The following is a 25,426-nucleotide window of genomic DNA, read 5'->3' as shown; positions in this document are numbered from 1 at the left end:
TAGGATATAAGAAAAAAACATTTGGATTTCAAAGACCGTTACGAAAGATTATTTTCAGCCATAAAAATAATAAAGTCTGACTTAAGAGACTCTATGAAAGAGGATCTGGCAGAGGCAATTCTCTTCCTTAGAACTCTACATTGCATTTATTTGCATTTGCTAAGCCTAGAACTACATTTCAAGATTAATATAAACCATTTCTAGGTTTTTCATATTTTTTTTTTTGGGTTCATTATAGATAAGCTTTGTTTTGGTTCTAAAACAGCCAAATAATGTGGTCTGTATTTTTGAACTGTTAAAGATCATGTTCCTGATGTTTAAGCCTGCTGCTACTATCCAGTCACTTGATTGTTTTCATTGTGTTTGTCTTTTGCTTAAACTGTGCAATACAGTAGACTGTTGGCTTCCCAGCCAGTAGTCCTGTGGTAGTTTGCGTTTCTTTCCCTCAAGGAATCTATAAAATACATTTGCATATTAATACAGAGGAGTCGGAGTCGGGGAGTCGGGGAGTCGGAGTCTGAAGTACATAAAACTGAGGAGTCGGAGTCGAAAAATTTATCTACCGACTCCACAGCCCTGCTTTAAATGCTGTCCATTTTTAGAGCTACATTTTATTGTTGAAATTTTATTAATATATGTGCACATATTTACCCTCCTGATTGACGGTATAATTAACCGTCTCATCCTGCTCCTCTTCCTCGTCACCCACTACTCCACCAGAAGTTTCGGGGGGGGGGTGCAGCTCCTCCTCTTGCTCCTCCACAGGAACTGGGGGTGGTGATGTGGATGGCCCTGGCTGCTCCTCCTCATCCCTCTCCTCCTCTTCCACATCCTCCTCCTGCTCCTCCTCTGCGGCCTGTCGCCTTGTGCGCTTGGGGCGCACAGTTGGTAGCGGAGCTCCTATAATAACACAATGTTCATATATTATAAAAATGTTTTCTAATGACGTATGCAAATTCTGTGTACTCTACTGTATTGTATATGAATACAAATTAATTTATATAGACAGTTAACCAATGGGACAATGTTATATTAAAGGGTCTTGTGGGCACTACAGGGGACTGAGCGTGAGCTGGGCTGCCACCATGGTAAAATGAGCTGTTTTTGTCTCCTTTGTTTTGTTCAGACGATCTCATGTTAAAAAAAAGTACTTGATGGAGTACACAGGATTACTATAACAACCCCACGCCTAACACAGGAATTTAGTGGGAATCTATATATATAAAACTCAACGTGTGTGTGCATGTATGTATGTATGTTCCACCATCACGTCCAAACGGCTAAAGATATTTACATGAAACTTGGCACACAGGTTACTTATATGTCAGCCACAAATATAGGATTGGTGGTTTAACCCATACCCACCCCCATTTGCCTTGGTCAGGGTTTTTCTTTAAAGTCCCATTCAACTCTATGGGAAATACATGTTATTTCATAACAGCTGTAGATATTTCGATAACACTTGGTCACATGTTATCTATACGTCCACTTAAAGTATAGGATCGTTAATTTATCCCTTAACTAACCCCATTGGTGAGGGTCGGGCTTTTTGTTTAAAGTCCCATGCAAAGCAATGGGAAAAGTATGTTCCCACATAACTTCTGTGTTCCTGTCTGCTGTCCCATGTTTTTTTCCAACAGTACTATGAATACCTTGGCTGGTGGTGATATATGTTACAACAACATGGCGTCTTGGTTAACAACATCTGACCTTACATTAATTACATATGACCTTCCATAACTGTCCCCAAGGGACCCGGGCTGGCTCAACGCGATTGCCACTGCGCTGACAAGCCATTCACCTCTGCAGCTAGGGGTTCGGATCCCGCTCTCGGCTACATGTGAATTGAGTTTGGTGGTCTCAGCTCGGCCCCCGGTGGGTGTGCTATGCGAGGTAAGCCTGCGCTTAGTATGCCCACCTCCCTCCCACAAAAACCACCACACTTACACACGCACTCGCAATTGGGTTAACATGCACGCACTCTGACCATGCGGTCTCTAAAAAGAGAGGCGAAGGACTAACGGGGCTGGTTGAGCGGGCAAATCCTCTCACTCCCTTATAGGGAGTCCCTCTGCCCCGTGGGGCTTCGAAGCGGAGCAGGTAGGACGGTCTGTGTGGGAGGACCCCCTCACACCCGCCATTGCCACCCGGGGCATGGAGAAAGGTGGCAGATTACCTCTGGGGGAGGCCTGCCTACTCCCAACTCCTGCAGTCCGGCTCCTCTCTCGAGTACACGCACAAAATACACTTTAGGGAAAAAAAAACATAACTGTGACCAATAACTTACCAGGATGATATTTATTCCGGATACGCCTGACCCGGTTCATCTGGCGCCTCTTCAGGTCGGACCACTTTTTGAGGATCGCCATGCGAGTGTGTTCTTCGCCTAGTTCCTCAATCAGGGAGCTTATAACTCCCTGTTTTTCTTGCTGCCTCCGCAGCTCATCGTATCCTGTTTCCAGGAACTTCTGCAAGATGAAGAACAAAGTATATTGTAATACTTTTGTTGACAGCCTTATGGATATATGACATAAATGTATGCTATTCAACAATTGGAAGCATTCTCGCCTTATTAATCAATGACAGGGGTAACATGACAGATTTTATATACTGCCATTTCCGTCGCCACCTTTTTTACATAAATATAGCAGCCATTATCATTTGCATAATTATGAATATATACTAACTTTTAAACTAGACTAAAATGCAGTTGAAGATAATGAAATAACAGTGGTCAAAATACTTACACAAATCAGCAACTTTTCCTCAGATACAGTGAAATTACTTCCAACCATCTTGCTCTGCGATTGCGTTGCGATCATAAAGTTGGAAACTGGCAAGGGTCCAGGAAATGGTCGCGTGTTGTTCGCGTGTTGATTGCGCTGCTTGGACCGAGATGGGTCCATATGGCTTCGGCTGTATGGACCACAGTAACTCTTTTCCCTGTCAGGAGCCTAACGCCCCGGGGGGTCAGAGACGGGACCTTTTCGGAGGACCACTGACGTATGCAACCGTCGCAGTTTTTTGTGATGTCACTCTTTAGGTGTGTGCAAATTTTTCCTTGCACCGGGTGGAGTTTTTGGGTTGTGTTTTGCACGCCACAGGCTTTTCAACAGAAAATAACCAGCTGGAGGCAGAATGGTTGCAAAACACTACGGGTTTGTTACCTAACTCTGGGTTTCAAGACCAGTCCACCTCCAGCTGTTGCAAAACTACTACTCCCATCAGCCACGGTCTTTCAGTGCATGCTAAGAATTTTACTTTTGCTGCATCTAGGGTGCCACAGTTTAGAGACCCGTGCATAAAGGCCTGAAAAATGTGGGCCTGCAGAACTTACAATACTAGAAGTGCCAGCATTCCCAGGCATGCTGGAAGTTGTAGTTCTGCAACATCTAAAGGGCAATATGTATTCGAACGTCCTTGGGCCTTGAGGACACTGAAGTCAGGACGTTCGCATACGTCCTATGTCCAAAAAAATTTTAAATTCATTATGCTAAATAACAAGGAAAAGTGCCTAAATACACATTTGCCAACCAGGGTGTCTGCAGCTGTCCAGGCATGCTGGGACTTGTAGTTTTGTAAAAGCAGGAGACACATTTTTGGTTAAATACTAATATCTGATCATATATACTAACTTTTAAACTAGACTTAAATGCAGTTGAAGATGATGAAATAACAGTGGTCAAAATACTTACACAAATCAGCAACTTTTCCTCAGACTTTGAGAAATTGCTTCCCACCATGTTGCTGTAATATTGGGAAACTGGCAAGGCTCCAGGAAATGGTCGCGTGTTGTTCGCGCAATTGCGCATGCGCGATCGAAAAATCGCAATCGCAATATGTATTTTGGTTAAAATATCATACATATTCGATTTCAGAGTGCTGCTACAGCAGTTTTCGAAATATCTGCAATAAATTTCGCATTCGCATGTTGCGATATTTCGATAAAATATCAGGAATATTCTGAGCCAATCAGAGCGCTCCTCCAGCATATCTCGAAATTGCGCAATAAATATCGCATTCGCATGTTGCGATATTTCGATAAAATATCACGAATATTCTGAGCCAATCAGAGCGCTCCTCCAGCATATCTCGAAATTGCGCAATAAATATCGCATTCGCATGTTGCGATATTTCGATAAAATATCACGAATATTCTGAGCCAATCAGAGCGCTCCTCCAGCATATCTCGAAATTGCGCAATAAATATCGCATTCGCATGTTGCGATATTTCGATAAAATATCACGAATATTCTAAGCCAATCAGAGCGCTCCTACCGCAGTTATTAAAAAATCGCAATTATTTTCGCATTCGCAATAGCGAAAAATCGCATTCAATTAATTTCGATAAAATATCACGAATATTCGAATTTAGCGAATATATCTCGAATATTCGAATATATATTCGAGATATATCGCGAAATCGAATATGGCATATTCTGCTCAACACTAGTGTTAATATAAAAAAATTCTTAAGTAACACATGTTTAAATAAAATACCAGAGGACAAAATTAGTTTTCTAGAAGAACCTATAACGGAAATGGAAATTCGTAATAATTTAAAGGAGTTACCAAAGGGGAAAAGCCCAGGCCCCGATGGGCTAACAACTGCATACTATCAAAAGTTCAGTGACATTCTGATCCCCAGGATGTGCTCCTATATAAACGGTATTGGTTTAAATTGGGATATTCGTCAAGAGGCTTTGGAGGCTGCAATTACAGTAATCCCTAAGATAGGTAAAGATCCCTCCTTATGTTCTAGTTTTAGACCCATTTCGCTATTAAATGCAGATGTAAAATTGTTCGCCAAAATCCTAGCAGGGAGAATGAAAATAATCATGAAAGATTTAGTACATACTGACCAAGTAGGTTTTGTCCCCGGGAGGGAAGGTAGGGACAACAGCATCAGAACACTTCTGTTGACACAGATAATAAAAGATAGTAAATCCCCAGGTCTACTCCTGTCTATAGATGCCGAAAAGGCTTTCGACAGGGTAGACTGGGGATTTCTATTGAACACATTGGAATTTATCGGGATCGGTCCCAAAATGATGGGGTGGATAAGCGCTCTGTATAAACACCCAACGGCAAGAGTTAAGGTGAACGGGACATTGTCAGGTTCATTCGAAATGTTCAATGGGACTAGACAGGGGTGCCCCCTGTCCCCTCTTTTATTTATTTTATCTTTGGAACCATTGCTGGCCGGGATTAGAAATAACCCCGACATCAGGGGGATTCAAACAAATGATGGGGAACATAAACTTGCAGCGTTCGCCGACGATATCTTATTATTTATAACGAATCCAACTATAACACTCCCGAATCTATTAAAAACCCTCAAATTGTATGGAGACGTATCTAATTTTAAAATCAATCCTCTAAAATCAGAAATCCTTAATATTAGCGTGAACGCACAGGATGTACGGAGATATAAGCAAGAGTTCCCATTTATTTGGAAAGATACCGAGATAAAATATTTGGGAGTCAATATTACTTCATCCCCTGACTTAATTTACCTGCAGAATTATATACCATTATTAAATGATATTAAAAAAGACTTAAAGAGAATTGCATTGAGACAAAGATCCCTACTAGGGAGAATAAATTGTTTTAAAATGTTTACACTCCCTAAGATACTATATATAATGCAAATGTTACCAATCGCATTACCGGGTGTTTATTTTAAAATACTAAAACAGTTACTAAATAGGTTCATATGGCGGAACAAAAAGGTGCGCATAAGTATGGAGGTGTTAACTAGAGATAAGGAACATGGTGGTCTGGGGGTACCGGATATTTACACATATTATAGGGCTATACACATGGCACGGGTGATCGATTGGGTCAGAGATAACAAAGAGAAAAGGTGGGTGAGAATAGAAAGTTGCTCAAATAAGTCACGGTTAGGAAAAGAGATTTGGATACTGCCACATCTTAGACAAATAAATCCGCACATGCACAAAATCACATTGGCATCCACGTTTATATGGGATAGGGCACATAAAAAACATAGATGGGGCTATAACTCCCCACTAATCCCTCTATATGACACAATTTTTTTTGTACCAGGGAAAATGGACCTGTTTGGTAATTGGATTAAAAAACCAGATGCACAATTAAAAGACATATTAATAGATGGCAAAATTCTTACCTACCAGGAACTAAGTAAAAAAAAAGATTTGTTTGAGTTGAACAGGTGGCGATACTTGCAGTTGACGCATTTTGTGGATTCCCTCCCCTCCCCCCTGAGATCAGATAGACACTTGCTTCCTTTGGAGCGCCTGTGTTTAGCCCCAGGGGGAAGGGGCGCGATTTCCGCAATTTATAAAATATTGATGGGATTGAAAGACCCCGGCCTCCCTCCTTATATTAATAAATGGGAAGAGGAATTGGGAACGGGTAAAACCGAGATAGAGGTCAGGAAAATATTAGAAAGGACCCATACGACCTCATTTAATTGTGCACTGATCGAAATGAATTTTAAGTGTTTAGCACGATGGTATATAACCCCGGCCATAGCACACCGTTATCAAGACGACACCTCCAAAAATTGCTGGAGGGGCTGTCTTGAAGTGGGAACTATGTCACATATATGGTGGACCTGCCCAAAAATTAAAACATACTGGAATAATGTATTATTGGTAATTGAGGAGATAACCGGAATTAAAATACCTCCTGATCCATGGGTCTGCTTGTTCCATGGGACAGAAATGTCAACTAAACAGTACATGAGAACTTTACTTCCTCACGTACTAGATGCAGCAAAGAGTCTGATTCCCAAACAATGGAAGGACCCTATGAGCCCGACAGAGAAGAGTTGGTTTTGCAGAATCAATGATATATACTATGCGGAACAGCTCAGGTATATGGGAGAGGAAGGAGAAGGCGGATTTAAACGAAAATGGCAGGACTGGGCCAACTTTAAACTCGCACCAAGGTATATTGACAGGATGATATGATGATTCGATATAGTGTAGGAAGATTATTGGGCAAAGAGTGATTCAATAAGAGACTGATTTCCGGAGATAGGGGAGAGTGGGAAGGAGGGGATAAGGGTTGGGGGTGGTTTGAGGGTGGGACGAGGGTTTGTTCGGCTAGCGGAAACTAATGTATCTATTTATGTATTTAAGTATTTTTTCCTTTCTCTTCTTTTGTATATTAACTGATATATATTTAAAATAAAAAAAAAAAAAATAAATAAAAAAAAAAAGGGGAAGAAAATGAAATGAATAGATAAATAAATTTTCCAACCATGATGCGAACTAAGGAGATTGCGAAATGAACGCAAATTGATTGAATATCCTGATAGTTCTCTGAGGCGGAAAAAAAAAAAAAAAGAGAAAAAAAAGAACCCCATTGTTGGTGTCAGTAAGAGGAATAGTGCTTCTTCATTGGTGTCAGTTGGAAAAATATTGCCATATCATTAATGTCAACGGAAGGCATAGAGCCCAGCAGCTGGTGTCAGAGGGAGAAAAAGTGCCCTACTGTTAGAATCAGTGACAGGAATTATGCCCTGTTGTTGGTGTTAGTGGGAGAAATAGTGCCCCATGGGCCAGATAAAGGCTGGCAAAGGGCCACATCCAGCCCCTGTTTGGAGACCACTGGTTTAGAGGAAGAGAAGACTTTGGGGTTGATTTACTAAAGGCAAATAGACTGTGCACTCTGCAATTGAAGTTGCACTCTTTTTTCCTAGTAAAGAAAAGAGGGGAAGGGGAATGGTGGGACTTTATATGAAGCACAACACCAGAACCAGATGAATCAATTAGTAGATACTATTTAATGGTGCACATTAGGGATGCACCGATACGAGTACGAGTACCAATACTTGAGAAACACTGCTCTCACTTATGTCTTATGGACTTTCTAGCTTGGCTTTCCCATGCTTTTGAGATAATTACATCTGGGTACAATTGTCTATTCAAGAGGTCTGTTCATACTTACATTCAAGCCAAAGAATTTTGGAGGGTGGAGGTAGTTTTCCTAGGCCCAAATTTTATGCAATTTTAATATTCAAGTATTAAACCAAATCATATAATTGGATTAAAGAATTTATCATCAGCCGAGATAAATAGAATATCAGATAAAGATCATCCTGTCCAACCACTAGCAATGCTGATTCTGGCCTCACACTGTCTGCTAATACCATTCATGCTCCATACACAAGGAGATTATAGCACAATAAGAGTCATGTCAGTGGTATTCTGTGCTCATCCTGTGTATGGAGATATCACTGTCTCTACACAATATTGGGGGGTCTACTCCATTATAAAATTTTTCTTATAAAATTATATTTCCTGGAGATTTAAAAAGTGATCTAATATAAATGATTCCAATAAAGAGAAATGAGTTCCATTCATGTAGAGAATAGTTACATTTACTTCTAGGGAGAAATACATTTTCATCTGGTAACATCCTTCTCTTCTTCTACAGATTGCCCTCTAATAATCTGACAGACAGTTCCTGCCCCCACCTGGCATCTGGAATAAGAAATAACCAGACACTGAGGACACTGAACCTGTCACATAACCATCTGGAGGGTCCTCATTTCAGGGATCTGATGGAAGCTCTGACAACAAGCCGGATAGAGGAATTACAGTGAGTATCAATCAGTGAGAGATCAATAGATCAACCAGCCTGCCTGTAGAAGGATACAAGTTAAGCTGGTTCCTGCTGAACCAGATGAATTTAAATCTGTCTATGGCCATCTTAAGGATCTAGGAAATGTGTCCTACTACCTAAGTATTTAAATACAGAGTGAGGAAGATGGACATTAGACATGTGCATTCGTTTTCGTCCGAATGCATTTTCGTCCGAATTTCAGCTATTTTCGTTATCGTTTTAACAAACGATAACGAAAGCACAGAAAACGAAAAACGAAAGATCCGACATAAACAAATGCTTTATTTTCGTTTTCGTTTTGTGGTCGAATGTGCTATTCTACATAGAGAGAAAAGATTCGATTTTTTTTTTTTTTTTTTTAAAGATTCTGTCGAATCTTTTTTTTTTTTTTTTTTTTTTAACATTTGACAGACACCATAAAATGGTAATAATATATCGCCTAAATTCCCTTATGCCACAAGGTTTAAACAATGAACTGAATCTACAATCCTTTTTACCTACTTAAGGTTCATCCTTATTAATACACTGAGATAACTGCACTTCAGTGGGTGTATGCTGTTGGAATGTTACAGGGGAATGAATGAGATCCACGCACTGAGCCAATTTAGTAGAAACACATCAAGAACCATCTAATCGGCGTTTGTATGACTGCCCGACTAGAAGAGACGCCGAGCCTTTGAGGAGATGAACCACTAGATGGTTCTTGAGAATATAAGAGAACATCCATGGAATGACCCGTTGCTATACTAGCTATCTACACTGATGTGTTTCTACTAAACAGGCTCCGTGGATCTCATTCATTCCCAAGTAACATTCCAACAGCATTCCGTGCCGCTTTGTCGGCGTCTGAGCACAGCATACACCCACTGAAGTGCAGTGCAGTTATCTGTACTAATTCTCGGGATTTACAACACTACTATGTGATCCATTCATCAGACCGGCTCTGATATCCATTCCCCCTGCAATATGACAGCAGCCTGTGTTGTTTTATTGCCTTCTATACACAGAGTGCAAGCCTTTGAAGTGCACTGCAGATACTACACGGAGAGCTGTCACCAATTCACATCTTCCTTCATTTATCTGTTATGTGAAAACTGCAAAACTTCAGGAGCGATAATGTACAACGCCTGAATCACTGTTTTCTCTGAAACTATATATACTGATGAACTGCTGCCCGTTGCAAGGAAGCGTGTTAATAGGAGTGAATACAATTGAATATTTAAACCACAAATGATTCTCTCCCTTTTCTCCACGGACACATATGTCAAATATCTGTAGAAAGCCTGCAACTAGTTTCTCTATCTAATCTCTCTCCCCTTTCACTGTGGCTCGCTCTCGGGAGGTCAGGGAGGAGAGCTTATCTCTTTTACAGCTAGCCGTATCTAATTTGGGATTTCCCAGCAAGAGACGGACACCCTTCCTTAACCTCTCGATGTCCGGACAGTCTTTTTATGTTATTTGTTCTGTCCATGTGTGTATGTTTATGTGGCTACCTGTACTAAGTTCTTATGGAATCAGGTCCCACAGAAATATTTTTTTAGTCCCTATCATGTATCTTTCCACCATCATTTTTTGATAATAAATATTATATTTTTTGCATAACCAATTAGTCAGTGTGTTCATAATGGTCCTACTTGTTCCCAGTTCTCTTTTATTGGGATATGTGTTTATATATGCAGTTAAGGACTGAACCACATGACCATTACATATGATATGATACATCAATAGCCTCAATTTGTTTTTTTCTAGACAGACACCATAAGCCTTCAATTTTTAATTTTTTTTTTTAAGATTCTATCGAATCTTATTTTTTTTTCTATTATAACATTCGACAGACACCATAGCCTTCAATGACATATTCGACATAGAAAGACATGAAGATTCGACATAGAGAGACAGATTCGACCTTAATTTGGATTTTCGGACGAATGCATTTTTTAACGAAAAACGAAATAAATAAAAACGAATTTCGGGAGTAACTAAATTAATTAATTTTTTGGACGAAAACGAAATTACGAAACGAAATTTTTCAGTGTGCACATGTCTAATGGACATTTCCTGCTAAACCAAATTTATAAAGAGCTCTTATAGTTCTCAATATGGTAAACAATCAAGAAATCTGTATTTGAAAGTAACTCCAGCATGGTTTCTCTAGATGGTATAGATAAGTGGTTAATGATTGTTACTACGATTGGTTGAAAGTTATCAGTGGTGTACCCCAAGCCTGGGACCCTTACTTTTTTATATATTTATAAATGATATCGGGTCTGGGATTAAAAGTACCATTTCAGTCTTAGCAGATGACACTAAGCTATGCAGTGTAATAACGTCCTTGATAGGAGGTCTCCAACTTTCAAGCCGACCTCAATGCTCTGTTTAATTGGGCGACTATGTGGCAGATGAGATTTAATGTAGCTAAATCTAAAGTTATGCACTTGGGGGCTAAGAATACTAGAGAGAGTACAACTGGGGGGATAGTGGAGAAGGATCTGGGAATTTTGGTAGATCATAAGCTTAATAATAACATGCAATGCCAAGCTGTGGTTTCCAAACCAAACAAAGTCCTTTCTTGTATTAGAAGAGGTATGGACTGCAGAGAGAGAGAGAGAGATAATTTTGCCCCTGTACAAATCATTAGTAAGACCTCATCTGGAATATGAAGTTCAGTTTTGGGCCCCAGTTCACAAAAAGGATATCAGAGAAGGGCAACCAAACTGATAAGAGGCATGGAGGAGCTCAGCTATGAGGAAAGATTAGAGGAACTGAATTTATTCTCTCTTGAAAAGAGGAAATTAAGGGGGGATATGATCAACATGTACAAATATATAAGTGGTTCATATAGTGAACTTGGTGTTGTTATTCACTTGAAGGTCATCACAGAGGACAAGGGAGCACTCTTTTACGCCTAGAGGAAAAGAGATCTAATCTCAAAATACTGAGAGTTGTGAAAATGTGGAATAGACTCCTTCCAGAGGTGGTTCTGGCCAGCTCAGTAGATTGCTTAAACAAAGGCCTGGATTCTTTTCCTAACCACTTCAATACAGGGCATTTTTACCCCCTTCCTGCCCAGGCCATTTTTCAGCTTTCAGCGCTATCACACTTTGAATGATTATTGCGTGGTCATGCAACACTGTACACATATGAAATTTGTTTCCCCACAAATAGAGCTTTCTTTTGGTGGTATTTGATCATCTCTGCTGTTTTTAGTTTTTGTGCTATAAACAAAAAAAGAGCGTACATTTTGAAAAAAAAAAACACAATATTTTTTACTTTTTGCTATAATAAATATCCTATTTCCTCAGTTTAGGCCAATATGTATTGTACATATTTTTGGTAAAAAGGAAAAAAAAAGAAAGAAATCGCAATAAGCGTATATATTGATTGGTGTGCGCAAAATTTATAGCGCCTACAAAATAGGGGATACATTTATGGCATTTATTTTTTTATTTTTTACTACTAATGGCGGCGATCTGCAATTTTTATCATGACTGTGACATTGCGGCGAACACATCAGACACTTTTGACACTATTTTGGGACCATTTATACAGCGATCAGAGCTATAAAAATACTGATTACTGTGTAAATGAGACTGGCAGGGAAGGGGTTAACACTAGGGGGCGATCAAGGGGTTAACTGTGTTACCTAGGGAGTAATTCTAACTGTGGGCGGAGGGGACTCACAAGGGGAGGAGACTGATCAGTGTTCCTCTGTACTGGGAATACACCATCGGTCTCCTCTCACCAGACAGGACGTGGATCTGTGTGTTTACACACACAGAACCACACTCCTGCTGTGTGACAGGCAATCATGGGTGCACATGCATCAACTCCCGAGTGACGCGGCACATGCGTGCCCCCTAGAGGCTAGGGAAGCCAAAGACGTCATGTGACGGCGGCCCGGAGGGACAAAGGGTTCCTGCCACCGTCGTATCACTATGAAGCGGTAGGGAAGTGGTTAATAATGTACATAATATAACTGGGTACTGACATTTATAGGTAAAGTTGATCCAAGAAATATCCAATTGGCTCTCGGGGGATCAGGAAGGACTTTTTTCCCTGCTGCAGCAAATTGGATCATGCTCTGCAGTGGTTTTTCGCCTTCCTCTGGATCAACTGTGGGTATAGGATTGTGTGTATGGGATTGTATGATTATATATATATATTTTATGGTTGAACTGGATGGACTTTTTTCAACCTGACTAACTATGTAACCCCTCCTCCCATCAGCTGATCTGGGAATGTTGTTTCTACTGACATTAGTGTAACAAGATCCTTATGCCTTGTACACACGATCGTATATTCCGACCATGTGTGTGCCCCATCTGACTTTTTTCTGTCGGGATTTAGAAAGAGAACATGTGTGACAGTGTGTATGTAAGACAGCTTGAACGGAATTCAGTCGGAAAAACCCGTCAGAGTTTATCCCGACAGAAATTCTGATTGTGTGTACAAGGCATTAGAGATTCTCAAAATAAAGATAGTGAGTCCCATCTTTCAGGGATACAAAGTTAAAACCGCATTTCCAAGTTACACAATGGTGTCTTTTGTGTAGATACAAAACAAATCCAAAAGGTTTTAAATATTGTCAAAACAACTACGAGAACAATTTTTTTTGAAGCTCCACAGTGCAGTGCTAGTCGAACCCCCTGTGAACAACAAACATGAACTGGGAAATCACAGCACACAAAAAAGTGCACAGAGGGTACAGAAATGGCCAAACCTCTGAAGAGAAAAGGCCTCTAACCTTAAACCCCCTGGGGCACAAGGCTCCGGACCAGAGAAGGTACCAAATGGTCTACCTAAGCCAAAGCCAGGCGGACCCTGTTTCTTTGGCACAGCCAAAGCTGATCCATCAAGTGCTTGGTTAGGGGCTCTCCTGAAGGTAGTCCCCTCTGGTTGGGGAGAGTTAAAAGACCTGAAGGCTACATAACCTCTCCCCAACATCAGTACAGCCTGATTACTGCTAGTAATCACTAACATGGATACAAATCATGTTCCATACACTAGGATACGAGTCATGTCGGTGGTATTCTGTGCTCATCATGTGTATGGAGATATCACCATCTCTACACATGGATGACAATATTGGGGGTCTATTTTTTTCTTAAAAACTTCTATTTACTGGGGTTTTATAAAATTATCTAATATAAATGATTCCAATAAAGAGAAATGAGTTTCATTCATGTAGAGAATAGTTAAGTTACATTCATTCCTGGAGGAGAAATTAATTTTCTTTTTCTAACATTCTTCTCTTCTTCTACAGATTGTATGATAATGACCTGACAGACAGTTCCTGCCCCCACCTGGCATCTGGAATAAGAAATAACCAGACACTGAGGACACTGAACCTATCTAAGAACAATCTGGAGGGTCCTCATTTCAGGGATCTGATAGAAGCTCTGACAACAAGCCGGATAGAAAAAATAGAGTGAGTAAAACATGACTGACTAAGAAAATAATATTCTGGGACAGTTTACATTTGAAACATTGCATGACAAGCTTGTGTATGTGCAGGATCTTCAAATTGATCATTTGGAGATTAGGAAGCTGAAGGCCACTGGCTTTCTAACAACTAACAACCAGCCTGAGCAGAAAGCTGTCACATTAGTAATACCATTACTAAATGTGTTGTTTCCTGTTGCAGCCGACCATTTGGGTCTTTAAATAGACATGTGCATTTTGTTACGATACATTTTTTAGTTGTCAGCATTCCAACAATACAAGGAAAGCAATAAGAAGTGTAATGCCGCATACACACGATCGGACATTCCGACAACAAAACCATAGATTTTTTTCCAACGGATTTTCGCTCAAACTTGCCTTGCATACACACGGTCACAAAAATGTTGTCTGAAATTCCAAACGTCAAGAACGCGGTGACGTGGACCGTTGTCATAGGTTAACCGATGAAGCTGACTGAGGGTCCGTTGCACCCACACACCATCGGTTAAATAACCAATCGTGTCAGAACGCAGTGACGTAAAACACAACGACGTGCTGAAAAAAATGAAGTTCAGTGCTTCCAAGCATGCGTCGACTTGATTCTGAGCATGCGTGGATTTTTAACCGATGGTCGTGCCTATTAACGATCAGTTTTGACCTATCGGTTAGGAATCCATAGGTTAAATTTAAAGCAAGTTGGCTTTTTTTTACCGATGGTTAAATAACCTATGGGGCCCACACACGATCGGTTTTGACCGATGAAAGCGGTTCATCAGACCGTTGTCCTCTGGTTAACCTATCATGAAATAGACAAAAAACACAAACTCCTGCGCACGGGTGGATTGTCCAACAGTTAATCAATGTTCCGCATGGAAATTTCCACAAATGTCAAAACTGGTAACAGTGGCCTTGCTGCCCTTCATGGACGGGGAGCATCCTAGCAAAGAACAAAAAGAAGAAAAAGAAAGGCGCACCAGCCTAGTGTGTTACCATTGACAATTTATTAAATAGGTATGATAATAAAAAACTACTACTCACAAGAGAAATGGCATAAAAGGCTTGTCAACAACGATGTGATGAATACCCCTCGAACCACACTCCCGGATAGGGGGGAAGGAGGTGCGTCACTGCCAGCTGACGTGTTTCGAGGCAACAAGGACCTCTTCATCAGAGCTCAGCAGAACAGACCCTTCCACAGTCACCCCCTTGATATACCTACACATGTGCACAAGTCACGCCCACCGCCAGGTCCCTCCGGGAGTGTGGTTCGAGGGGTATTCATCACATCGTTGTTGACGAGCCTTTTATACCATTTCTCTTGTGAGTAGTAGTTTTTTATTATCATACCTATTTAATAAATTGTCAACGGTAACACACTAGGCTGGTGCGCCTTTCTTTTTCTTCTTTTTGCTCTTAACCTATCATGTGTACGAGGCCTAAGACGAGCCAAGAAAAATTAAGTTCAATGATTTTGAGCATGCGTCGAATTGATTCCGAGCATGTGTAGAATTTTTGAAATATGTACACACGGTCGGAATTTCCGACCACAACTTTTGTTGTCGGAAAAATTGAGAACCAGCTCTCAAACATTTTTTGTCAGAAATTCCGACAGCAAATATCCTATGGAGCCTATACATGGTCGGAATATCCGACCAAAAGCTCACATCAAACATTTGCTGTCGGAAATTCCGATCGTGTGTACGTGGCATAAGAGCGAAATCAGGGCTGCTAAAATAGACCATGAAAGACACACAGCGGAGAAAACAAAAAAAAACTCCCAAGAAATGTTTTAAATAATTTTAGCTAGATTCAGAGAGAGTTAGGCCGGCGTATCAGTAGATACGCCGACCTAACTCGGAATCGGCGCCGTCCTAAGTTTAAGTGTATTCTCAAACTGAGATACCTTAGGATGGAATATTTAGGCTGGCCGCTAGGCGGCGCTTCCGTTGAGTTCGGCGTACAATATGTAAATGGATGTCACTTTTGTGACATCCATGCCCATTCAATTCTTTGTCTGAATTTTGGCAGGGGGGAAATTTGTGGAGCCCTGTTGGATTTATGGGCTGCCAGATGTAAACAGGCTTGTGTCTGTTTACATCAAGTTACCTTTGAGCCATCACATTTAAGTATGGAAAAATGGAAAAGGCCACAGTCCTTTTTTTTCCAGATCATGATGGACTCAGAGGTAGATGAATGTAAACAGATACATCCACCTGCCCATAGACTTTTATGGGTTTTCAATCAGTTCCACCTAAAAATCTGACAAGTGAATCTGATTGAAAGGCCCATGTGAAAGGACCCTACCTCAAAATAACTATTTTACTGGAGTGTTAGAAAGTGATCCAATATACATTATTCCAATAAAGAGAAATGAGTTCCATTCATGTAGAGAATATTTACATTCATTCCTGGGGGAAAAATTAATTTTCTTCTGGCAACATTCTTGTATTCTTCTACAGTTTGACCTCTAATCACCTGACAGACAGTGCCTGCCCCCACCTGGCATCTGGAATAAGAAATAACCAGACACTGAGGAAACTGGACCTGTCTACTAACAATCTGGAGGGTCCTCATTTCAGGGATCTGATGGAAGCTCTGACAACAAGCCGGATAGAGGAATTACAGTGAGTATAACAGGACTGAGTGAGACAACAATTCTGGGACAGCTTTACATTTAATGCATTGTGTGATATTCTTCTGTATGGTCATTTCGGTGTCTTCACCCAGCAGGATTAAGGGACATATCACACAGTACAGGATGCTGCCCTTTAATGCCAATACCCATCTCTCTGGCTTAACCACCCCAATACATCAGCAAAAGTGGAGTAAATCTCCAGTGCTGCACATCATTCCCAGAACTGGATGTGACATCACAGCCAAAGGATTTGACTGTATCACTGCCAAATGTGATACAGTAAATCAGTTTAGTGAACAAATGTTGTAAATAGTATACAGTTGTTCTCAAAAGTTTGCATACCCTGGCAGGAATTGTGAAATTTTCCATTAATTAAAAACAAGTCTGATCATGCCAAAAAACTGTCTTTCTTTAAGGATAGTGATCATATGAAGCCTTTTATTATTACATCGTTTTTTGGCTCCTTTCTAAATCCTAATGAGAACAGAAATCATGCAAATGGCCCTGAAAAGTTTCCTTCCCTTGGAATGTTTGGCCTTTGGTAGAGGCACACAAGTTAAAATGGCAATTAAAAGGTTCATATCCCACATCTGTGGCTTTTAAAAATTTGCAATTAGTGTCTGTGTACAGTATAAATAGTCAATAAATTAGTTATCTCTCACGTGGATGCACTGAGCAGGCTAGATAATGAGCCACGGGGAGCAGAAATGAACTGTCAAAAGACCTGCGTAACAAGGTAATGAAACTTTATAAAGATGGAGAAGGATATAAAAAAAATACCCAAAGCTTAGACTATGCCAGTCAGTACTGTTTAATCACTTATTAAGAAGTGGAAAATTTGGGCTCTAAAAGGCATGGGGAATCTTGTGAAAATTGATGGAAAGGTAAGTGCAGCATGTTATCAGAAAATACTGGCAGACAATTTGCATTCTTCAACAGGAAAGCTGCTCATTGGATTCTCTTGGACTGTCCAGCACAGCAATGACTCTAAGCACAAGGCCAAGTTGACCCTCCAGTGGTTACAGAAGAAAAAGGTGAAGGTTCTGAAGTGGTCATCACCAGTGGCGGCTGGTGCTCAAAATGTTTGGGGGTGGCGCAAACAGACAAAAAAAAACATCAATTGCAGCTACTGTGCCCGTAAAACACAGCTACTGTGCCCGTCAAACGCAGCCACTGTGCCATCAAACGCAGCCACTGTGCCCATCAAATGCAGCCACTGTGCCCATCAATTGCCGCCACTGTGCCCATCAATTGCCGCCACTGTGCCCATGAAATGCAGCCACTTTGCCCATCAAATGCAGCCACTGTACCCAAATTGCCACCACTGTGCCATCAAACGCAGCTACTGTGCCCATCAACTGCTGCCAGTGTGCACATCAATTGCTGCCAGTGTGCCCATTAACTGCCGCTACTGTCCCATCAACTGCTGCCAGTGTGCCCATCAACTGCCCCTACTGTTACCATCAACTGCTGCCAGTGTGCCCATCAATTGTTGCCGCCACTGTGCCCATCAAATGCTGCAACTGTGCATCCCCCGCTCTGACACTTATCTGTCACGGTCCTACACGCTCCTCTAATCTTCCATTCTCCCTTCCTGCCTCTGCTATGATTGGACGTCTGATAGGCGGCGTTCAATCACAGTGCCTGTCATTTCAGCAAATCAGGTTACCAGTAACATACCCGGCAACCTGATTGGCTGGTCTGGCTGGAAGCTTCCCTACAAACCACTGAGTAAGCAGCGAACGCACAGCGTTGCGCCCGCTGCTTACCCTTTTGGAAGCCTGTTAGAGCCCACAGCACTGATCAGGAAGTCTATTAGAGCCGACAGCTCTAATCAGGCACTTCCATACAAAAGCCGCCTCTGTTATTCATATGCTCGGTGCCCGACAAGGGTCCGGGCACATGAATGGGGGCTGCAGCGACGACCATAGATAGATTCATGCATTTCTAGAAGCCCAACACCTAAATGTATTCTTTATTTCATTACTTTCAAGAACAACATTTTATTTGAAATACAGAACCACTATTTATCACTCTTTTCTTCTATATTTGTATTGTGAATGTGCAAGCTATATGTCAGGCTGGGGCTAAGGGGAAACTAAAACTTAATTTTAATTCCTATATTCTTCTTTTGAAATGAGGATAGGATAGGGCAAATCTTCTCAACCAGGGTTCATCCTGAGATTGTTAGGTGTTCCTTCAGGATTGAGCAACTTCTGCCTCTGAGGCCTTGTACACACGATCAGTCCAAACTGATGAAAACGGACTGAAGTTCAGTTTCATCAATCCAAACCTATCGTGTGTATGCCCCATCAGACTTCTGTCCTTCAGACCAAAGTTTTAGAACTTGCTTTAAAATCGGACTAATGGATGCCTGACCGATCGGCCAAACCAATGGTTAGTACGCAAAAGCATTGGTTCAAAACCCGCGCATGCTCAGAATCAAGTTGACGCATGCTTGGAAGCATTGAACTTCATTTTTTTCAGCACGTCATTATGTTTTACGTCACCACATTGGACTCGACCGGTTTTTGAACCAATGGTGTGTAGGCACATCAGACCATCAGTCTGTTTTCATCAGTTTGGACTGATTGTGTGTACAAGGCCTCAGATGAATAACCATTATCAATAATGTTCTTTTTAGCTATCTGTAAGGGGGGATCTTCTCAATGACCACAAATGTAAGGTGTGTTCTTCTAAGTGACCATTACAATAATCTACTGTGAATTTTTGATATAGTAATTATTAGCAGGCATTCTCTGAGCCTGGAAAGTTATTTTAAGGGTTCCTCCCTTTTATAAAGATTGGGATAAGGTGTAGGATTTACTGAAATATTTTAAAGTGATATAATATAAACGATTCCAAAAAAGAGAAATTAGTTCCATTCATGTAGAGCAGGGGTCCTCAAACTTTTTAAACAGGGGGCCAGTTCACGGTCCCTTAGACTGTAGTTTGAAAAAAATATGAACAAATTCCTATGCACACATCTTATTTGTCGTGCAAAAAAACTGGTAAAAATTAAAAAACAATACAATATTTAAAAGAAAGAACAATTTTAATCAACATAAACTTATTAATATTTCACAGAATCACCTCATTACAGAACCCCCCCCCCTTTCCAATCACAGACTCCTCTCCATCACAGACTCCCCCTAACACACAGCCCCCCATTACAGATACCCCATTACAGACTCCTCCAACACAGAACTCTCCATAACAGATCTCCCATTACAGACTCCCCCAACACAAAGCCCTCCAACACAGATCTCCCATCACAGAGCCCCCCATCACTTATTTCCCTATCAAAGATCTGCCTCATCACAGACTCCCCATAACAGACCCCCCATCACAGAGCCCCCATTACAGGCTCCCCTAACACAGAGCCCCATCACAGATTTCCCCATTACAGACTCCCCCCATCACAGACTTTCCCAACACAGAGCCCTCCATAACAGATCCGCCCCATCATAGATCCCCCATCACAGATCCCCCATTACAGAGCCCTCCATAACAGATTCCCCCATTACATAGTCCCCCATTACAGAGTCCCCCAACACAGAGTCCCCATTACAGACTCTCCCAACACAGAGCCCCAAATAACAGATTCCCCCATCACAATCCCCCCTATCACAGAGCTCCCCCAACACAGACTCCCTTAACACAGAGCCCCCCTTCACAGACTTCCCTAACACAGAGCCCCATCACAGAGCCCCCCTTCACAGACTTCCCCAACACAGAGCCCACCATCGCAGATCCCCCATTACAGACTCCCTCAACACAGAGCCCTCCATAATAGATCCCCCATATCACAGATCCCCCCATCACAGAGCCCTTCATAACAGATCCCCCATCACAGAGCCCTCCAGCGGTATTACATTGCCTCTTCTATAACATCACAGCACCCTCCCTCCCCTCATCTACCTTAATCACTAGTGTTGAGCAGAATACGCCATATTCGATTTCGCGATATATCTCGAATATATAGTCGAATATTCGAGATATATTCGCTAAATTCGAATATTCGTGATATTTTATCGAAATGAAATGATTGCGAATTTTCGCTATTGCGAATGCGAAAATAATTGCGAATTTTCGATAACTGCGGTAGGAGCACTCTGATTGGCTCAGAATATTCTTGATATTTTTTCGAAATTTCGCAAAATGCGAATGCGATATTTACTGCGCAATTTCGACAAATGCTGTAGGAGCACTCTGATTGGCTCAGAATATTCGTGATATTTTACAATACAAAATAATTGCGAATATTCGGCAAATGCGGAAGGAGCACTCTGATTGGCTCAGAATATTCTTGATATTTTACAATACAAAATAATTTGCGAATATTCGGCAAATGCGGAAGGAGCACTCTGATTGGCTCAGAATATTTGTGATATTTTACAATAGAAAATAAAAAGTGTTTTGCATTGGTGGTGATTCTTTACTCTCCATCTGTCACAGCCGTTTGTCAATCAAACACCTTGAAGATTGAACACGTTCATGCTGCATGCTTTGGACTTTTTTTCACTTCACATATCAAAGACATTTTTATGAAAGATTATTTTTCTATTATTGGGACTATATTTCTTTATATATTTGTTTCACTGTGTATTTCACAAGTTATTTGCGCTTGCTTATTTTATAATTTGCCCACATGTCTTGTCACTAGACATATTTTTTATTCTTGTAGAGCGACTCCATTTTCTGTCTTGTATTAATTTATGTTGTATAACATTTTTGAGTTGCTGCTGTATTCTCCCCTTTTTTTAAGGTATGCGCAATTTTTTCCTTCTTACAAAAAAAAATAATATCAAACATACAAATATTCATAACAGAAACATACACAAAGCCCCCCCCCCCTTTTGCATCAGAGACAATCAGAGTTCTCCTACCACAGTTATCGAAAAAATTCGCAATCATTTTCGCATTCGCATTAGCGAAAATTCGCAATTTTTTTTTTTCAATTCGGCAACATAAAAGGATCGCCTCAGCTTAGCTACTCGGCCCAGGGTCTCTAATCATACCAGCAATGCTTTTAGACGTCAATAGGATGTGATCTGTTTTAAAAATCAAATTGAAAAAATGCGAATATTCGGAATTGCGAATATTCACCGCGAAATTCGAAATATATTGCGAATACTCGAATATGCCATATTCGAGCCGAATATTCGCAATACGAATATTCGTGAGCAACACTATTAATCACACAAGATGCGAAGCATGGCTGGTCCGGGCAAAGGGTGGGACTTTGAAAGTAAAAGGCAGATGATTGATTGCTGGGACCGCCATGCTGCCTAATAACCAATCACCCACTTATTAACTTAAAAGGTCCCGCCCTTTGTCTGGACCTGTCATGTTTCTTGTCTTGTATGATTAAGGTAGCAGAGGGGAGGGGGGAGTGCTGCGATCTTAAAGGGGCAGTCCGTGGGCCAGGTAAATCACCCTGGCGGGCCATATCTGGCCCGCGGGCCATAGTTTGAGGACTCCTGATGTAGAGAATATTTACAAGCATTCCTGGGGGGAGAGATTAATTTTCTTCTGGTAACATTCTTCTCTTCTTCTACAGTTTAGATAGTAATCACCTGGAAGACAGTTCCTGCCCCCACCTGGCATCTGGAATAAGAAATAACCAAACATTGAGGACACTGAGCCTGTCCTGGAACTATTTGAAGGGTCATTGCAGGGATCTGATGGAAGCTCTGACAACAAGCCGGATAGAGGAATTACAGTGAGTATAACAGGACCGACTGGGACAATAATATTCTGGGACAGTTTTACATTCCAAGCACTGTTTAAAAAACCTGTGTATGATGATATCCATGTCTTTATCTCCAATTATGTTTAATTTATTTATGAATTATATAGAGAAGGGGTGTCAAACGCAATTTAATTGTGGGCCACATCAGCATTATTGTTGCCCTCAAAGGGCCAGTTGTATCTGTAAGACTAGATGTCCATAGCACCCCACCCCCTTACATCAGATGTCAAGAGTCCCCCACCTTCCCTTACATCACAATGCACCCCCATTACCTTGTGCTACTATCAGGAAAAAGCTGGATGAGGAGATGGGAAGCAGAAAGTTTAAGGTCTGGAGGAGGATCAAAGAAGGGCTGGAGTCTGCAGAATGCTGAGACCAGGGGAGGCGGAGGTGAGGGGATGCCACAGCTTCAGAAAATATGCAAGGGTCACATAAAATGGCCTGGAGGGCCAGATTTGACCCGCGGGCCTTGTGTTTGACACGTGATATAGAGGATGGAATAATTAGCTAGATCTCAGTGTTTGCATGGCAAATTAAGTTTTACATTGAAAAATGTAAGGTATTGCACTTGGGTGGTAAAAATAAAAATGCAAGTTACTCTTTTTAGGGGGAGAATCCCTAGGGACTTCCAGGATGGGGAAGGATCTAGGGGATCTAGTAGAAGACAAACTGAGCAATAGCATGCAGTGTCAAGCTGTGGCTACCAAATGTCAGCAGAATATTAGCATGCATTAAAAAGGAATACAATTTGATAAAATGATTCTCCCACTTTATAAAACTCTGGTTCGGCCACATCTGGAGTATTCCCTCCAGTTCTGGTCACCAATCCTCAGAAAGGACGCGCTGAAACTGTAGAGAGTCCGGAGAAGGGCGAATAAATGAATAAGGGGACTGGAGGATGTCAATTATGAGGAAAGATACAAGTGCTAAATGTTTTCTCCCTGGAGAAGAGAGGCTTGAGAGGATATACAAATATCTCAACGGTGATCCCAGCAAAAGTATGAAACTTTTCAGTCCCAGGGAGTGTGAGAGGACACGGGCCACACGATGAGACTGGAAGAGAAGCAGTTTAATCTTAACCACTTAAGGACCGCCTAACGCCGATATACGTTGGCAGAATGGCACGGCTGGGCACAATCGTGTACCTGTACGTTATTGTTAAATGCCCAGCCGTGGGGCGCCCGTGACCCGGTCCGAAGCTCCGTGACCGTGGCACCCGCGGACCCGAACACCACTGGAGTCCCGCGATCGGTGTGTAAACACACCTTCCCCGTTCTTCACAGTGGTGCTGTCATTGATCGTCTGTTCCCTGATATAGGGAATGGCGATCAATGACGTCACACATCCAGCCCCGCCCCCCTACAGTTAGAACCACATATGAGGTCACACTTAACCCCTTCAGCGCCCCCTAGTGGTTAACTACCAAACTGCAATTGTCATTTTCACAGTAAACAATGCATTTTTATAGCATTTTTTGCTGTGAAAATGACAATGGTCCCAAAAATGTGTCAAAATTGTTCAATGTGTCCGCCATAATGTCGCAGTCACGAAAAAAAAAATTGCTGATCGCCGCCATTAGTAGTAAAAAATAATAATTAATAAAAATGCAATAAAACTATCCCCTATTTTGTAAACGCTATTAATTTTACGCAAACCAATCAATAGACGCTTATTGTGATTTTTTTTACCTAAAATAGGTAGAAGAATACGTATCGGCCTAAACTGAGGGAAAAAAATGTTTTTATATATATTTTTGGGGGATATTTATTATAGCATAAAGTAAAAAATTTCATTTTTTTCAAAATTGTCGGTCTATTTTTGTTTATAGCGCAAAAAATAAAAACCGCAGAAGTGATCAAATACCACCAAAAGAAAGCTTTATTTGTGGGGAAAAAAGGACACCAATTTTGTTTGGGAGCCACGTCGCACGACCACGCAATTGTCAGTTAAAACGACGCAGTGCCGAATCGCAAAAAGAGGCCTGGTCCTTTACCTGCATTTTGCTCCGGGTCTTACAGTTGTGTTCAAAATTATTCAACCCCCCACTGAAATTGATTGTTTTGGCCAGTTTGACATTGATTTTGATCATCCTGTCATCCTGCTTACAATTAAATCAAAGAGGCACGTGTAGGTCAGACAAATATAACATAACATTTATAATGAAATAACCACAAATGTCTTTTCTGTGCTCACACCATTATCAGTTTTATTCAACCCCCAAGTGACATTCAATCTTAGTACTTAGTACAACATCCTTTTACAGTTATAACAGCTTTTAAACGTGAAGCATAGCTTGACACAAGTGTCTTGCAGCGATCTACGGGTATCTTCGCCCATTCGTCATGGGCAAAAGCCTCCAGTTCAGTCACATTCTTAGGCTTGCGCACTGCAACTGCTTTCTTTAAGTCCCACCAGAGGTTCTCAATCGGATTTAAGTCTGGTGACTGCGATGGCCACTCCAAAATGTTCCAGCCTTTAATCTGCAACCATGCTCTAGTGGACTTGGAGGTATGCTTGGGATCATTGTCCTGTTGAAAGGTCCAACGTCTCCCAAGCCTCAGGTTTGTGATGGACTGCATCACATTGTTATCCAATATCTCCTGGTACTGAAGAGAATTCATGGTACCTTGCACACGCTGAAGCTTCCCTGTACCTGCAGAAGCAAAACAGCCCCAAAGCATGATTGAACCCCCGCCATGCTTTACAGTAGGCAAGGTGTTCTTTTCATCATAGGCCTTGTTCTTCCTCCTCCAAACATAGCGTTGATCCATGGGCCCAAACAGTTTCATCAGTCCACAGAACACAATCCCAAAACTTCTGTGGTTTGTCCACATGACTTTTGGCATACTGCAGTCGACTCTTCTTATTCTTTAGAGACAGCAAGGGGGTGCGCCTGGGAGTTCTGGCATGGAGGCCTTCATTACGCAGTGTGCGCCGTATTGTCTGAGCAGAAACTTCAGTACCCACATCTGACA

The 25,426-nt window shown here is 41.4% G+C and overlaps 1 protein-coding gene across 1 annotated transcript in view; it reads left to right on the top strand.

The window, feature by feature from the left end:
• LOC120920162 (NACHT, LRR and PYD domains-containing protein 12-like) overlaps positions 1-25,426 on the top strand; it is a 487,778-nt gene that overhangs the window by 383,568 nt on the left and 78,784 nt on the right. Inside the window, exons 11-14 of the mRNA XM_040332082.1 lie at positions 8,431-8,595; positions 13,883-14,047; positions 16,521-16,685; positions 22,260-22,421. Of these exons, the coding sequence (XP_040188016.1) occupies positions 8,431-8,595; positions 13,883-14,047; positions 16,521-16,685; positions 22,260-22,421 (657 nt within the window). The remainder of the gene's footprint in view (positions 1-8,430; positions 8,596-13,882; positions 14,048-16,520; positions 16,686-22,259; positions 22,422-25,426) is intronic.

The sequence above is a fragment of the Rana temporaria genome, chromosome 13 (assembly GCF_905171775.1).
Source record: "Rana temporaria chromosome 13, aRanTem1.1, whole genome shotgun sequence".
NCBI lineage: Eukaryota > Metazoa > Chordata > Amphibia > Anura > Ranidae > Rana > Rana temporaria.
The sequence above is the reverse complement of the archived record's forward strand: the minus strand, read 5'-3'. Positions and strand labels throughout refer to the sequence as shown.